Raw genomic sequence first — 15640 nt, 5'->3', positions numbered from 1 at the left:
GTGGTGACTGAGGGGGCACAGTCATTTAAAGACGGTTTGAGTGAGGGCATGAGGCGCTCTCTGCAGCCCAAACATTACATAACACAGCTTCACTGATGCAACCCCAGCACACCACTCAACGCCTCCGACCATCATACAGATGCACAGGACACCGCAGTAATCCTGCCTGCTGCATCCCACATGCTAAGTGATTCTCACCATTTATCACCCATATGCTGCCACTCTGTCAGTACCATGCTGGATCACTCTATATGAAAAATACTCAGTGTTGTGTAATATTTTATTGGCTGAAACCACCAATTACATCCTAAGTAAAATAAGACAAAACAAACGAATTTTAAAGTGAATAAAGACCGTTAATGCAAGCTGTGAATATGAGGGGTGCTGGGGTAACTATAAAATACAGAGAGGATGAGGAGGAGAGGCTGAAAAAATGAATAACAAGGAGATGTGTTTAGAGGAAATGACAGAGAAGAGGAGAGGAGAGAGGGGCTGGGAAGGAGCCAAGGTTGAGAATAAGGATGAGATGGGCAGAAGTATCGAGGGAGAGCAGATGAAAAAGAGCATGAGGCAGTTGGAGGCAGAGAGGAAGAGATATTTGAAACAATACAGGGATAAAGGGCACTTGGGATGGACTGAAAAAATGGAGAGGGCTGGAGAAAAGCTGAGATTAAAAAAGAAAAACATCATGAAAGCACTCAAGTAGCTGGAGTTGAGAGTGTGATGGGAGGATGGAAAGAGAATGCAGTTAGAGAGAAGAGAGTACAGAAGGAGAAAGAGAGGAAACTTTGTCAGAAGATGACAAAGGACTCACAACATGAAGTCTTGCTCCCAGCTGGGCAGGTTGCCCCTGACAGCGATGGTTGTGCTCTTCACATTTTGTACTTTTAGAGTCACGTAAGTGTTGAACTTCTCTGTTGAGGAGAAAGGGAAGAAGAAATAGGTGTTTTAAAATGGAAAACAATAAGGTAGTCTCCCTCTCTTCAACTGTATTCCTACACAATAACAGATTTCCTGTCCCTCTATTCTTTGACTTTACAATGTGTGCTCAGTCTTTTTAAAGACTTATATCTCTGCCCCTGCACCTCATGTTACTTCCAGGATCCCAGGTCTTACCTTGGAGTCCATCCAGCTTGGCTTTCTTCACTGTGAAAACACAGAGAGGGACACAGTGACACACAGGAACACCATCTGTTGCCATGCTAATGTGTCTTCTGTTTTTAGCTTTTGCACTGAAATCAGACAACACGGGGATGCTTGCGATGCATAAGAAATGACAGTGTGAGTTTTAGTAAAACACACATAACATGAAATCACAACAAATTACTGCATAAATTAATCGCATTATTAGATTAAGAAAAAAATAGCCTCGCATACTTTCCAATCAGATGGAATTGGTGACGACTGCACAGCAAACATCCACATTTTACACAAATAGCACAAGTCTTGACTCAGGGAAGCTAAATTTTAATGATCCAGATTTGAACTCGGTGCTCTGCCTTATAATTTCCAGCCGAGTTGGCAATGAAAAACACGGATGTCCTGCTGAGTTTCATCAGAGGGGGATACAGAAACGGCAAATACAACGCATCTACATGCTAATACTCGGACGGGATAGAGCTCAGATGTCAGTCTCATTTTGGTTCATGGGTTAGAGCAGTAACACTACAGCATATTAACCCATAAAATGCATCCTATTCATTTCAGTTCCTTTTAGTCTGAGAAAGAACACATGCAGAAAACACTTAATGAGCTTTCCAATTACACAACAATGAGCAGCCTCAGACAAATGATATTCTATCCATTTTTTAAATACATTTAGTAAGTCATTTTTAATTCCTTTCCCATTTAGTTTTACTTTGTTGTTTTTATTTTCACTACTTTTCTGCTCTAAGAATTTTACTTCAGCCTAAAAGGTAGTGCTTTTGTTGCTGAGCTGCAACTCTACAGAATCTGATGCGACAGAAATCAAGCACCACGGTGTTGCTTCTGAGTCATCACGCACCAAGTTAAATCAGTAAGGTGTATTCACTAAAAACACTGTGGTGTTGCCCAATGATAGCTGTGGCTCAGGAGACAGAGCGGGTCGTCTACTAATCAGAAGGATGGTGGTTCTATGCCCAGCTTCTCTAGTCTGCACGTCCAAATACCCTTGGGCAAAATACTGAACCACAAGCTACCCCTGGTGCATCAATTGGAGTGTGAGTGGTAGGTAAAATTGGCTTGTATATGGTCCTGATACAGGGACTAGCAGGGTGGAAAGGGTTAAACTGAAACCCAAACTAGAATTTTATTAATTGCGTTTATTCAATTTTATTAATTACCCAGTAGTAGACACAGTGCACATATAAAGCAAGTGATTTAATTATGAAGTCCTTAACATAATGCAGGAGCTCAGTTATATGGCTTGATTGTGGTTTATTGTACGAGCTTTCAAAGGGAACATTTCCACCTTCACCACGTGTAATTTTTCAGTGTACAGTTAAAGCCCAGGCTCTCCTCTCTCTCTCTCTCTCTCTGCAGCACCTTTTTACCAGCCCTGACGTAACGCCCATACATTTTTAATGCTCCACTACCCACTCGCTCTCCTCCATGCAGATCCCCACACTACATGTGTGTGCACATGTAAACGCCTCGCTGGATTATGCAACTAGATCTTTAAAACAAAAACTATTTTAACACCAATTCACAAATTACTTCACAATACTCTCCACAGGCTTGTCCACACAGAAACCGACCACCATAAAATAAAAACTGCTCTGAGTCAGCAGAGCACTTTCATTTTATTTATTTTTTTATGTTTCTATTTCTCGCTTCTTTTGTGCCGCACACAAAAACTCAAGTGGCACGCTGTTACATCAGCAGGTGTGTACGCTTGCTCGCACACACCTGCAGCAATGAGAGTGATGCTAAGATCACCACCATTCTTATTGCTAAACACAAATAAATATCCAAACAATGGGTTATCATATTTGCAATGACACTGATTTTTTTTTTGTTTTGCCCTGACACTCTGCTTCCTTTTGATGTCTGTAAAAGACAACCGAAAATGAAATTGTTGATTCAATGTTACATCTTTACATTGTTTGGGAAGACCCCATCAGAGCCTGCCTCCTGCTGTGTTTTAATGTCAACACTAACACGGCCCCGGAAAAGCAGCAGTACGTAAAAGAAGGATCAATAAAAAGTGAATTGGATTTTCAGTGGCAGAAAGCTAAAGCTTAATGATAGCATGCAATCATAAATCTCTCTGACAGTGAGCGTTATGATGAGAAATACTCTGCAAACAACATTTCATCACAGCTGCACGCCAACTCAGCTGTCAGCACAATAAATACAATTTTTATTTATTTATTTATTTATTGGTATGTATCTCTGACATGCCAGCAGTTTTCATGCAATTGGTGTGCCAAAAATCAGGACAGGCTCACAGATGAATGATGACACTTCATTAGACATATATAACATGATATATGTCAATCTTTCCAGAATGTATCTGTTATTGTCTTAAATCAGGTGCTTTTTCCTGGTAAAAGGAAGTTTTTCCTTCCCACTGTTGCCAAGTCCTTGCTCATATGGGGTCAGGGAATATAAAATAGATTGTCGGTGAGCTGAGTTCAGCCATCCAGTGACAGAAACGAGGGATGACATGACTCAGACAGACAGTGCTTTATACTGAAGGATCACATATACATGAGATCTGCAGCAGCCCCTGCAGTTGCTGATAGTGTCAGTCCCTGATTTAGTGTCCAAATCGAGAGGACAGGGAGAATAAGTGGACTTCAGAGTACAGTATGTGGGATATCTGCTGGAAAAGAAGCCAAGTTTTTCAGAGTTAATCTGTATCAGTGTCTGAATTCTGCTTGGTCGGCAGATGCGCCAAAGAAATGCTGCCTATTCGAGAGGCATGAAGTACTGTGGAGGCCAGAAATAGCTCCAGTCAGGTAAGCATGAATGATGTAAGCGGAACAGAAAAAGGGCCCGCTGCCAAGTCTCGTAGACTACAACACTGACAGCGGCAGCCAGTGTTTATGAATGAATAACGCTCAGCGTCTTAATGAGACTTGGGACTGACTCAGAGCAGGAACAGTCAGTGGGTGGACCCGGTGGGACAAGATGTGGTGGGCTGGCATCCATAATGGGCCTGCCATATCAAAGGTGACTTCATGAACCACTTAACTTCTCTTTTGTCCTTACGCTGCCACTAACACACATGTGACAGCTGCCTAGAGCTCACATACACTGTATGTCTACACTACAGCCCAACCCTTGATCTGTTTTAGAGGCTGTATTAGTCACAGCTTTAGAGAATTGATATAAAAGTCAATAGTCAAGTAAAAATGACAAATATTCAGTAGTGCACTTGTGCACGTAGGCTCACCTGGGCTTTCTTTACACGTCACCTTTAAGCTATGTAAAAAGTAGAAAGCAGGTACCCATTAAATTACTTTGGAATGACTTTAAACTGAAAGCTTCAGTTTCATTTCATGTTTCATGGCATCTTAAAGACCAGACCAATGTAGATGAATAATTACAAGACACTGAGAGCCCTGGCTGGAACTTTCTTAGAGGACAACTTGCTATTCAACACCAATTTTGCTTAAATTCCATCTACTGACTACAGTTTTGGGTTTTTTGAGGTGGCAAGTTTTTGCTGATTCAGCCCCAATCTATCATCAAACTATGCCAAAAACGCACTTGAGAACAACCGCGTGTCTCTCTGTAAAATCTCCCCCTGCCTCTCTCATCCTCTCCTCGTGTGCGTTCACCGCGCCCTGGATGTGAAGCTGGAGGTTCCAGCTTATGAGCAATCACAGCAGATGCTTATTCATCGCGCGGAGAGGCAACAGTATCAGCATCAGGTGCTTTCGGGGAGTCTGGTGGGAGGAGGTGACGCATCGCTTGAGGGAAAACGCGCAGAAGTGACGCGCACCTCCAGACTACAGCCAGTATTCCCTCACGGTGAACGGAGGAGGAGGAGGCGAGGGGTGCGGCAGCGGCAGGGGCTTTTCCTCGTCTTCCTCCTCCTCCTCCTCCTCCTCTTTGGACTGCCCACGCATGAATGAATGAAGTGGATGACACACACGCAGGCTTACACCGGGCAACCGCAACAGTGCGAGCCGGGAGAGGAAGCAGCGGTTCTGCTTACAGAAAGTCAAAGAGCCCGTTCATGCTTTCTACTACAAACAGTCACAACTGCTCTTTTTTCATGTCAGACACACGTGAGCACAGACAGCGCTGAACAAACACACTCGGTGCTGCTGAAAGTATCCCAGTGGTGTTCCCCACGCAATAAACGTGCTGTTTCTGCTCTGAGATTTAATGACTATTCAGCACAATAGCTCGGGACACACACACGCATACACAAACACACTTTTGCTGGGAGCTGATAGCCCGCAGGCTCTGTCAGACAGCTGGTGCAGTTAGTGATACTTCAATAACATGAAACACGCAGGCTTTCATGGCCTCTTTCATTTCCCCTCTTACCTCCCACACACAGCAGGGACATCTCTGGTAGCGGTGTTGAGCGTCCCCGGCTGTCCTCTACTCAGACTCCGTGATTTGTTTGGTCAGTTCGTCCGTTAAAAAATAAAAATAAAAAAGCCCCGTTAAAAACCGTTACCGTAAAAGGTAACGGAAACAAATCAGCACCATCTCGGAAGCGTGTCGTCTCCTCCTCTGCGGGGCTGTTGCTCTTTTGGCAGGACAAGAAAGACACACAGAAGTGAATTCCTCGCCCCCCCTCCTCTGCATTGCCTCAGCTCTCCTCCGCCGCCGCTGCTCCTCCTGCGCGCACAGCCATCTTGTTTCAGCAGCAGCACCCTCCGCGCGAGGACAGCTCCCCCGCGCCGTGCCGCCCTGACGTCACGGGTGATGAGTAGCAGCCAGAAGGGGAGGCGGGAAGGTGGGGTAATTAATAATATCGTTTTGGCTGATGTAATGTACTCAATGAACAATATGGCGACCAGGAATTTCCATTCACTGCTTCAGAGAGAAAGTTGTCCAGTATTTTTCTCAGTTCACATCCAAGGCTGGATCAGGTGGTAACATCAACACCAGGTTAGCATCCATGGTCTTTTTCTTCTTCTTCTTTTTTTTTAAGTCATGTATATGGAAAATACACCCAGTGATGAAGTAAATAATCTAATCCCATCCAATAGCACTTAACCCTTTAACTTAGCCCTCTTTTCGGTGTGTTGATAGGGGTTTCACAGCAGATCCACTATCATGTTCAGAAATCAGTCTGAAAATAGAGTTTTACTGTATAACTGTCAGTTAGTGCAGCCCCCAAAAAGCATCACTGCAGTATCCGCTGAAAATATTCAGGAGGTCATCCACTTGTCCCTCATGGTAAAAAAAAAGAAAGTGCACCCTATCCAACCTAAGCTTTTACACATCAGGAAGTACTAAAAATGATCTAGTCTGTAAGTTAGCTAAATACTACCTGAGATGATCAATAACATCAATATTTAAAGAAAGAAGAAGCAGGTTGTGAGAATCTATGCACACTGTAAATATCAACACTACACCAAGTTCTTTTGATTCCTCAGAGGCATCCGATAGAAGACAAAACACTACTCAGTAGACCATTTAACACTTTATTACTCTTTCACATTACTTCTAGAAGGGAGATGTGTCCTGCATGACACGCTGCCATGGATCTCAAAATGCTGGTGTGCCCCTAACAGTTTTATTACAGAAGCTACTACTATTATACTACTATTCTAGTCTAAACAACAGTGTCTCAGTAACTTTCCACTAGAGATGGTCCCCTCTTATCTACATTTTCCCAGGCAAGCGTGAGTGAGAGTCTGCAGCTTTCTACTCCCCAAGGACACATGGTCTCATGCCTTTATTTTTCAGGGCTGTGTCCACTTAATACTACACTATATAACTTTATAACACTTATTATTAATAAAAAGCATAGCATTATTGAGGCACTGCAAATTATTTAATTCCAACAACACCTATGATTAAGTTGCTCATAGAAGCCTTTTAGAAGCAATAACTTGGAGTAATCATTGTCTGTATGACTCTATCAGTCTCTCCCATCCTTGTGGAGGAAACTTGGCCCACTCTTCTTCACTCTCTCTTTACGGCGTTGTTGCAGTTTGTTGCCGTTTGCAGGAATTTGATAGTGCTCTTAACGTCCCACTGCAGCTTTTCAGTCAGGTTGAGGTCTGGATTTTGACTGAGCCATTACAAAACGTTTTTTTATTTTCAGCCATTCTATTGTAGATTTGCTGCTGTGCCTCCCTGGGATCACATTCCTGGTCCAGTTTAAGCCAAGCTTTCGCTGTCAGACAGATGGCCTAACATTTGACTCTAGAATACTTTGGTGTACAGAGGAGTTCATGGTCAACTCAATGACTACAAGGTGCCCAGGTCCTGTTGATGCAAGACAAGACTAAATCATCAACCCTCCGCCACTATCAAAGAGCCCAACACCAAACCAGTACATGCTGTGGTTTGTTCAGATGCAACTCTTTCAAAAGCGTTTTGTTATTACTGCAAGCACAGGTCCACATCCAAAGCATCTGGTCTAACATTCCCACGAAGTCTTTCTACAGTTTCAGGAATATTCAGGTACAGCGTTGTACTCTTTGACTAGAGTTTCATTAGTCCACCCCTGTACATCCATGAGAACAAGCCCAGCACATATTCAAGCACATTCAAATTTGTAAATGTGTGTTATAGGTGGATAAAGCACCACAACATTGGCTATAATCTCTTTTTTTTGTTTTGTTTTTTACCAGACCGACAAAGAAAGTGTCACAATGGAGATGGAGACAGAAAAAAGGGCTTTACTGTGGAATAGGCGCTATCAAACATGCATCTTAGGGGTTTGTCAAAGGATGACAAGCAAGCAAGATGGTAAAAGTGGTGAAATGCAAAGACTGCAAAACATAGACTCAGTTGAGTCACACTAAGAGACAGTAAGATGAAATATAGACAGTGCCAAGTGACAGCTAATGTGTGCAAGAGTATATACATGAAATAGTTAAAGGTGATAAAAAATGTTGTGGTTTGAACAGCTGCTCATGAAGCAAATATCCAAAAAAACGATTATCATCATTATTTTGAGTCTTGTGAAAATTAATTATTATTGGTGCACATGCACGTGATATAAATCAACTTATCTGTCAGGTTAAAAAGACAGATAAGTGGATCCATATCACAAAATATAAACTCTGGCTGCCTTTTGTTCCTTTCTCTTTCATCATGATCCCACACTGCTTCAATAGTGTTGAGGTCTGACTCTGGGGAGGCCAGTCAATGACTGATAGTGTTCTATTGTGTGTTTTTCTTTATCCAGGTATGCGTTCACTGTGTTGTCGGTGTGTTGGAGATCACTTTCATACTGAAAAATGAAGTTATTGCCAGTCAGACACTTTACAGATGGTAGGGCCTGGTAGATCAACCCCCAACGGTACCTTAAAAACAATTTATATATATATATATATATATATATATATATATATATATATATATATATATATATATATATATATATAAATAAATTGTTTTTAAGCCTGCCACGTCTTCTTTTGTCTTTTGTCCTCCACTTGTCCTATATCTTCAGTTTTTTTAAGGACACACTGTACACTGTGCTCAGATATGCCAAGGTTTCAGCTAATAGCTCTTTTGGAATTACCTAATCACTGCAAAAATGCTATTTTATGCCTGTCAGACTGTGTTATCTTTTGCCTTGTTTGCAGATTCATTCAACATTCAGCATTCTTTTGAAAATGGCCAGGTACACATACAAGAAAGTCTGGCCGCTTGGAAACAAAATATAAAGAAATAAGGTGTGGCTCAAGGATTTTGCACACTACTGTCTGTTGGCTTGTTTAGAAATAAATTGCTTGGGCAGCTATGATATTAACTTACAAAATATTCCACATTCTTCTCACAAATATAGTATAATATTGTGTTCTTTCAGATCATTTTCTGTACTACTTTTAGTTGCATGGTTGTGCACTGTTTTGTTTCTTGTATCACGCTTGTGTGTAAAAAGCCTTTAACGCCTTTTCCCATTGTTCTCCACTGCTGATTATTGAAGAAGTAGCTTTTAATCAAGTGTGGGGTGGGGGTTTAACGAGGTATTACGCAAACAATAAAAATACCCACTGGTGCAGATTATAGCTTGCAGTACTCGCGATAAACGCTAGGGGGAAGCAAAAAGCAGATGTGACTGTTGAGCCTGCTAGAAATAAATAAACAGAGGAAGTGTGTTGTTTACGCCTACTCTGGGTTCAAGATGGCTACTGGAGACAACAGCGGCAGGCCTCCTTGCCTCAGTTTCTCTGGTCCGGGTCCTTTGGGAAACAGCCAACCCAGCAACAGTGTTTTCTCCATGCCCGCATCCAACGGTGGAGGGGTCGGTGCAGCTGGGGGGCCGCAGGGAGCCGCGAGGCGGCCCAACCCGCAGCTTGGGCCTGGAGGGGGAGACGGCAACGGTGTTTCGACCGGAACTCAACCGACTGCGCAGAACTCCCTGCAGCAGCCCGTTGCGGCAGGTGCTGCGGCAGCCGGAGCAATGGCCTCTCCGGCGTCCAACATGGCAAGCACCGCGGCGTCAAACGCCTCTCCGGCGGCGGCACCGACGGCCACTCCGGCGGCCGCCTCCGTGCTGGTGTACCGAGAGCCAGTGTACAACTGGCAGGCAACGAAGAGCACCGTGAAAGAGAGGTTCGCTTTCCTCTTCAACAACGAGGTCCTCAGTGACGTTCATTTTTTAGTGGGCAAGGGGATGGGAGTTCAAAGGATACCGGCACACAGGTAAGAGGATTAAGAGGGGGGAAGAGGCTCTGCAAGCAGCTCTGCAAGCGACTTTATCCCCGCCTCTGTCTCTGCTGCTGTCAGGTTCGTTCTGGCTGTGGGCAGCGCAGTGTTTGATGCCATGTTCAACGGGGGAATGGCGACCACGTCAACGGAGATCGAGCTCCCAGATGTGGAACCAGCTGCCTTTCTGGCCTTGCTAAAGTAAGGAGCTGAGTGTCTTTAACACGACGCTCACCTTAAAGTGGGCGTGGTTTTATACCGATCAGTCACAACATTAAAACCCATGACAGGGATGGGCACCTGACAATGGGACCTGTGAGGTATTGGCATATGTTAGGCTATGGGGGACGGTCAGCACCTGATTGTGGCTTGTTGGAAAGCACAGAAAGTAAGGACATTTGTGTTTGTTTGATTTCTTTCTTTGTCTTATACCGTTGGGGAGCCTTCTTATTTCCCTTTAAGTGGTGCCACGATTGTAAGGAAAATGCATTTGTGGATTGCAGTGATGGAAAACTTGCCAAATCTGGTCTGGGGCTGAACTCTATCCTCCAAGATGACCGCACTTGCTCCCACAGAGTGGGGTTTATCAGAGACTGCCTCCAGAGTTTGGAAGTAAAGAGGATTGAATGGCCGGCCTGCAGCCCTGATCTCAACCCCACTGAACCCTTGTGGGATCAGCCTGGACATGCTGTTCATGCCAGAGTGACCAGCACAACTGCACTGGCTGATATTCACACTCTCACCTCTGCTGCTCAACCCACAAAGGCATCTTCCTTACAAATTTGGAAATAAACAGGCTTTTTTGTATTTAGTTGATAACTTAATTGTTGTAACAATGGTATAAGGATTTTGCCAAGAAGCATTGTTACAACAATTAAGTTATCAACTAAACACAAATTTCTTTACTTTTTTTGCTAAGTTTAGAAAAGTGGGTCGGAGCATCTCCAGCAGGCCTTGGCAGAACTGGGAACCCATAAGATTAAGCAGTGAGTTAGTGACAGGGTCATGAATAACCAAAGGCTCAAGGGGGAGCAAAAACACATAAATCTAAAAATTGCTGTAGTTGCTGGTTATGATAGATTGGTTCATTGCAGCTCACTGAATACTGGTCATAGTGGCCGTGCAGACTCCTGCCCACTGACAATAGCTTAAAGCAGGCATCAGAACTGCATCAGTGGAGGAACGTGACCTCATTCAATAAATGTGTTGAGGTTAGAAGAAGGTAAGCTGGCAGGTGCAGTGAGCCAGAGCTGTTTGGTGCTGTTAATGTTGTGTCTGATCTGCTGCTATTCATAATCATAATTGAATATTAGGGCATATACACATGCACAGTAACTGCAATGCAATAACATGTGTAATCTGCCATCTTTCTGCAGGTTTCTCTACTCTGATGAAGTCCAGATCGGGCCTGAGACGGTGATGACCACACTCTATACGGCAAAGAAGTATGCAGTTCCAGCCCTGGAGGCTCACTGTGTGGAGTTCCTGAAGAAGAACCTCAGAGCAGACAATGCTTTCATGCTGCTGACACAGGTCTGCCTTTGAAAAATGGCTCCACCTTTTGGCTTTTGAGTGCGATACTGTATTTTCAGCATTCCTGTGCAGAGCATGTGTTAACGATTTAGTCCATCTTATTGAACTTCAAGTTACACATGTCTAAGCATAAACTACGCTACAACCCTTGCAGATTGCAGCTGTCATCTTAAACCTTTAACTTATCTGTGTATTCAAAATAATTTGTAATTTCAGGCACGGTTGTTTGATGAGCCACAGCTTGCCAGCCTCTGCTTGGAAAATATTGACAAGAACACTGGAGACGCGCTTGCTGCTGAAGGCTTCACAGACATAGATCTGGGTAATTTGTCTTTGTTATTGTGAGTGCCATTGTGTCCAAGTTTTGTATTTCAGAGTAACAGTGTAATATTTTTTTGTCATCCTTTTCTTCTCTAGACACACTGGTGGCAGTTTTGGAGAGAGATACTCTGGGAGTGAGGGAGGTGCGTTTGTTTAGTGCTGCAGTTCGTTGGGCCGAGGCCGAGGCGCACAGGCAGCAGTTGCAGCCAACACCCGAAAACAAGCGTAAAGTCCTGGGAAAAGCTCTCACACTCATCCGGTTCCCTCTCATGACCATCGAGGAGTTTGCTGCAGGTTGATGGGAGCATTTTTAATCAGTTTTTTAAAAAGCATTTCCCTCTCCTATAAATACACATTGTGATTTAGTCTTTGACGTGTGTCCTCGGGTTGCATCCCTTTCCCTCCAGGTCCAGCACAGTCCAGTATCCTGACTGACCGGGAGGTGGTGAGTCTCTTCCTGCACTTCACAGTCAACCCGAAGCCACACGTAGATTTCATTGACCGCCCTCGCTGCTGCCTCCGCGGAAAGGAGTGCAGCATCACACGTTTTGGTCAGGTGGAGAGCCGCTGGGGCTACAGCGGCACAAGTGACCGCATACGGTGAGTCAGGAGCCTTTTAAAACCATAACTATAGATTCTGTCTTTTTATGAAAAACGTAAAATATGAAAATATGGCGTCATGTATAAATATGACAAGTAATTCAATAAAAGGTTAATAAGGTGAATGAGTGAAAGTATTAAAAATACTATTAAAAAGTATTTTTCAAAATACAAAATCAGTCAAGACTACATAATTTAAAAAAAAAACTTTTTAAGAAATTACTTTTTCATCCACTGCCATTAACACAACATGACAGTATAATCAAATTCACCATGTTCTTTGAAAAAAATGATAAGAAGTTTATTGAAATGAGGCCTGGATGTAACTAATAATACTAACAGTGGTCGTACGGCCTTGGTTTGATGAGCTTTTTCTAGAATCACATGCAGTACTGGCTAGAAAACTAAAGAAGGAACATGTTTATATTCTATATATTTTTTTTGTTTTGTTTTTTTGCTATTCACAGGTTCTCTGTAAACAGAAGGATATTCGTGGTTGGTTTTGGGCTATATGGCTCAATACACGGACCCACAGATTATCAAGTCAACATACAGGTATGGTCTTTAAAACCTTTCTCTCTAAACATATTCTTGTTGGTTTTCCTCTTTGGTGTGAATATGATAATCGCAGTTGCGTATGACCCAAAAAATCTGCACCCTTTAGAGACCCTTTGGAAAAAGAGGAACCCTTGAACTGGTTCTAAAGGAACCCCAGGGTAGTTTGTGGTGGTGATAATGTGATCAAACCTCAATCCAACCCAACTACCTGGTGTACCCTGCAAGTTCAGCTAGATGCCTTCTTGTAGCCTGGATGCTTTATATTCTGGGATGCAGCACAGTGCACAAACTGTAGCAGCTAGCCAGAGAATGAACTGAGGCCTCACTTGGAGTTGGAGACTTTTATCCATTGGTTCAGAGCACATCATCTTCTTCCCATGTTTATTTTTGTTAATTGCATCTCAGACAATAAGTAGACCGAACAGTCTCACGTGGTTTGTAATGATGCATTTTGGTCCGTTTGGAGTTTTCTCTCCGGGAAAAGAAATCACACCATTTGGTAAAAACTGCAAAGTCCTCATCAACTGATTCATAGCAGAGTAAACAAGCAGTTATTGTGAAAAGCTGCCTGCTTTTCTGTCTGGTTGTAATGGAGGTGGTATATGCATTTTCCAGATCATTCACACAGACAGCAACACAGTGCTGGGGCAGAACGACACAGGCTTCAGCTGTGATGGCTCAGCAAACACCTTCAGAGTCATGTTCAAAGAGCCAGTGGAGATCCTACCCAATGTCAACTACACTGCCTGTGCCACACTCAAGGTATGTAATGTCAAAAACATTTAATACTTGAAGCAGGAAAGCATAAGTACTGCACTGTTCAGCATATTTTTCTAATTTGTTTAATTTTTTAAATTTTGACCAGGACATGTCCTTCAATGTACGTATATAACAAATATGTAGGACTGCTTTCCTGCATTTGCTCAGTATGGCATTTATTACTTTTAGGCTGGACAACTGCAATTCATTACTATCAGGCTGTCCTAGAAACTCCTTGAAAAGTCTTCAGTGGTTGATCCAAAATGCTGCAACCAGACTACTGACACGGACTAGAAAGAGAAAGCGTATTTTTCCCATACAATCTTCTATTCATTGGCTCTTCACAGCATATAATTAGGGCTGACCCTGAATCATTTAATCATTAGTTATTATCAGTGTCTGGCTCTCTCTCTCCTTTGGTGTTTTTTCCTCTCTTTCCCTCCCCATCACCCCCAACCAGTCATGGCAGATGGCTGCCCCTCCCTGAGCCTGGTTTCTTCCTGTTAAAGGGGAGTTTTTTCCTTCCCATTGTTGCCAGGTGCTTGCTCATAGGGAGTTGTTTGATTGTTGGGCTTTTCTTTATTCCCTGTTGTTGTGATTTGGCACTGTATGTGAATAAAACTGAGTTAAATTTTCTGTCTTACAGGGTCCAGACTCTCATTATGGCACTAAGGGAATGCGAAAGGTAACTCACGAGTCGTCATCCACTGGCACAAAGACATGTTTCACCTTCTGCTACGCAGCAGGCAACAACAATGGAACCTCCGTAGAGGACGGACAGATTCCCGAGGTCATCTTCTACACATAGTCACCTCAGACATTGCAACAATCTTCCATCAAATGTGACAACCGTGACACCAGCGAGCGCAGGGCCGCACCTCAGCAGCTGTACTGGGGACTAATCTGTCAGACTTCATACTGTTCCCTCCATATCGCGCACAACTGTTGGCAACATGGGAAGGCAAACAACCTGGAAGCGTTGTAGGTCACTACATGGGTCAAAGCTTGTCATTTGAGATGTCTTTCTCCTTCTCAGTGGCTTTCCTTTATCCCATTGTGTTATATTGACACCAGCCTCTGAAATTGACTGGAACCGACTCCACTTAGAAACAAGAGGGAAGGAGAAGCCTCTCAGATTATTCACAGTATCACTGTCACTGCTGTGGATTGATAAAGGCTTAAACTGTATGATTCCTCTTTCTGTGCTCCACAGCATTAACACAGAGGAGAGTCTCAACTGTATGAATGTACAGTTTATCAGATTTGCCAAGAAAAGATCCTCATCACTGTTTAGTACAGACTAGAATCCCACATTAGCTGTAACTTCCACATACTGACAGACCTCATAGGCTTTATGAAATCTTGGTAAATTTGAACCAAACTTCATGTTAATCTTAACAATATGGTTAGGGGTAAGAATGATTACTTTTTGGGTTTCTACATACAGTACAATCTGTGATTTCTTGTGTCCTTGCTTGGTAGTTGCCTATATCCAAGATAACCTTGCACTTCTTGGCCTTGCATATGTTAATTTGGTTGTTGTATGGATGCACACTAACTCTTCAGATATGTTTCTTTTATGCTTTGTTTTAAAAAGTGTGGGTGGAACAGCTTTCCCGTCTCGGTATGGAAGTGAGAGGGTTGTATATTAAAGTGGCATTTATTAACATTATATATGTAACTTGAATTGAGCATCGATTAAAGAGTGAAGAAAAAACAATTATCGTCCTTGTATTTTGTCTGCAAAATGGAGAGAACTGGAGAAAATCTTCACCCACAGCGCAAAATATTTGACTCCCCTAGTCTGAAGGTAATAATATTCACCTGCAACCACAGACAGAACACATATCATCCTCTTAACTACAAGACCTCACTTACTGAAGTCAAATTCAAAGTAAGCAGAGAAAGGAGAAAAAAAAAGTTAGGGGTAAAAAAAAAAGTTTTGCTCATTATCTGATAATCATCTGAGTTTTATTAGATCATTGTTTTTGTCAAATTTACATTTAAGACCAAATACATGTGATTTTTTTTCTGGTTTAATCCTAAAGAAATGTCTATATATATATATATATATATATATATA

General features: G+C 42.7%; 2 protein-coding genes across 3 annotated transcripts in view; one reads left to right on the top strand and one right to left on the bottom strand.

The window, feature by feature from the left end:
* LOC146367480 (protein unc-13 homolog A) overlaps nucleotides 1-5937 on the bottom strand; it is a 33557-nt gene extending 27620 nt beyond the window's left edge. Inside the window, exons 1-3 of the mRNA XM_084911901.1 lie at nucleotides 5488-5937; nucleotides 1117-1146; nucleotides 815-914 (exon numbers count right to left, since the gene is read on the bottom strand). Coding sequence (XP_084768027.1) covers nucleotides 815-914; nucleotides 1117-1146; nucleotides 5488-5509 — 152 coding nt within the window. The 5' untranslated portion in view covers nucleotides 5510-5937. The remainder of the gene's footprint in view (nucleotides 1-814; nucleotides 915-1116; nucleotides 1147-5487) is intronic.
* A 2769-nt stretch (nucleotides 5938-8706) lies between these two features.
* btbd2b (BTB (POZ) domain containing 2b) lies at nucleotides 8707-15277 on the top strand. Of its 2 annotated transcripts, XM_084911898.1 has the most exons (10): nucleotides 8707-8810; nucleotides 9263-9783; nucleotides 9868-9987; nucleotides 11163-11319; nucleotides 11536-11641; nucleotides 11737-11934; nucleotides 12048-12240; nucleotides 12708-12795; nucleotides 13414-13560; nucleotides 14204-15277. In XM_084911898.1, the coding sequence occupies exons 2-10, from the start codon at nucleotides 9263-9265 to the stop codon at nucleotides 14363-14365; spliced, it is 1692 nt and encodes a 563-aa protein (XP_084768024.1). In that variant the 5' UTR covers nucleotides 8707-8810; the 3' UTR covers nucleotides 14366-15277. The 2 variants fall into 2 exon arrangements, with proteins under 2 accessions (XP_084768024.1, XP_084768023.1); XM_084911897.1 differs by lacking the exon at nucleotides 8707-8810 and having other exon boundaries at nucleotides 9189-9783.
* The last annotated feature ends 363 nt before the right edge of the window (nucleotides 15278-15640 follow it).

This window comes from Perissodus microlepis, chromosome 18 (genome assembly GCF_051167445.1).
Source record: "Perissodus microlepis isolate ML-2025 ecotype Zambia chromosome 18, ASM5116744v1, whole genome shotgun sequence".
Classification (NCBI taxonomy): Eukaryota; Metazoa; Chordata; class Actinopteri; order Cichliformes; family Cichlidae; genus Perissodus; species Perissodus microlepis.
Note: the sequence above shows the minus strand (reverse complement) of the source record. Positions and strands in the feature narration are given on the sequence as shown.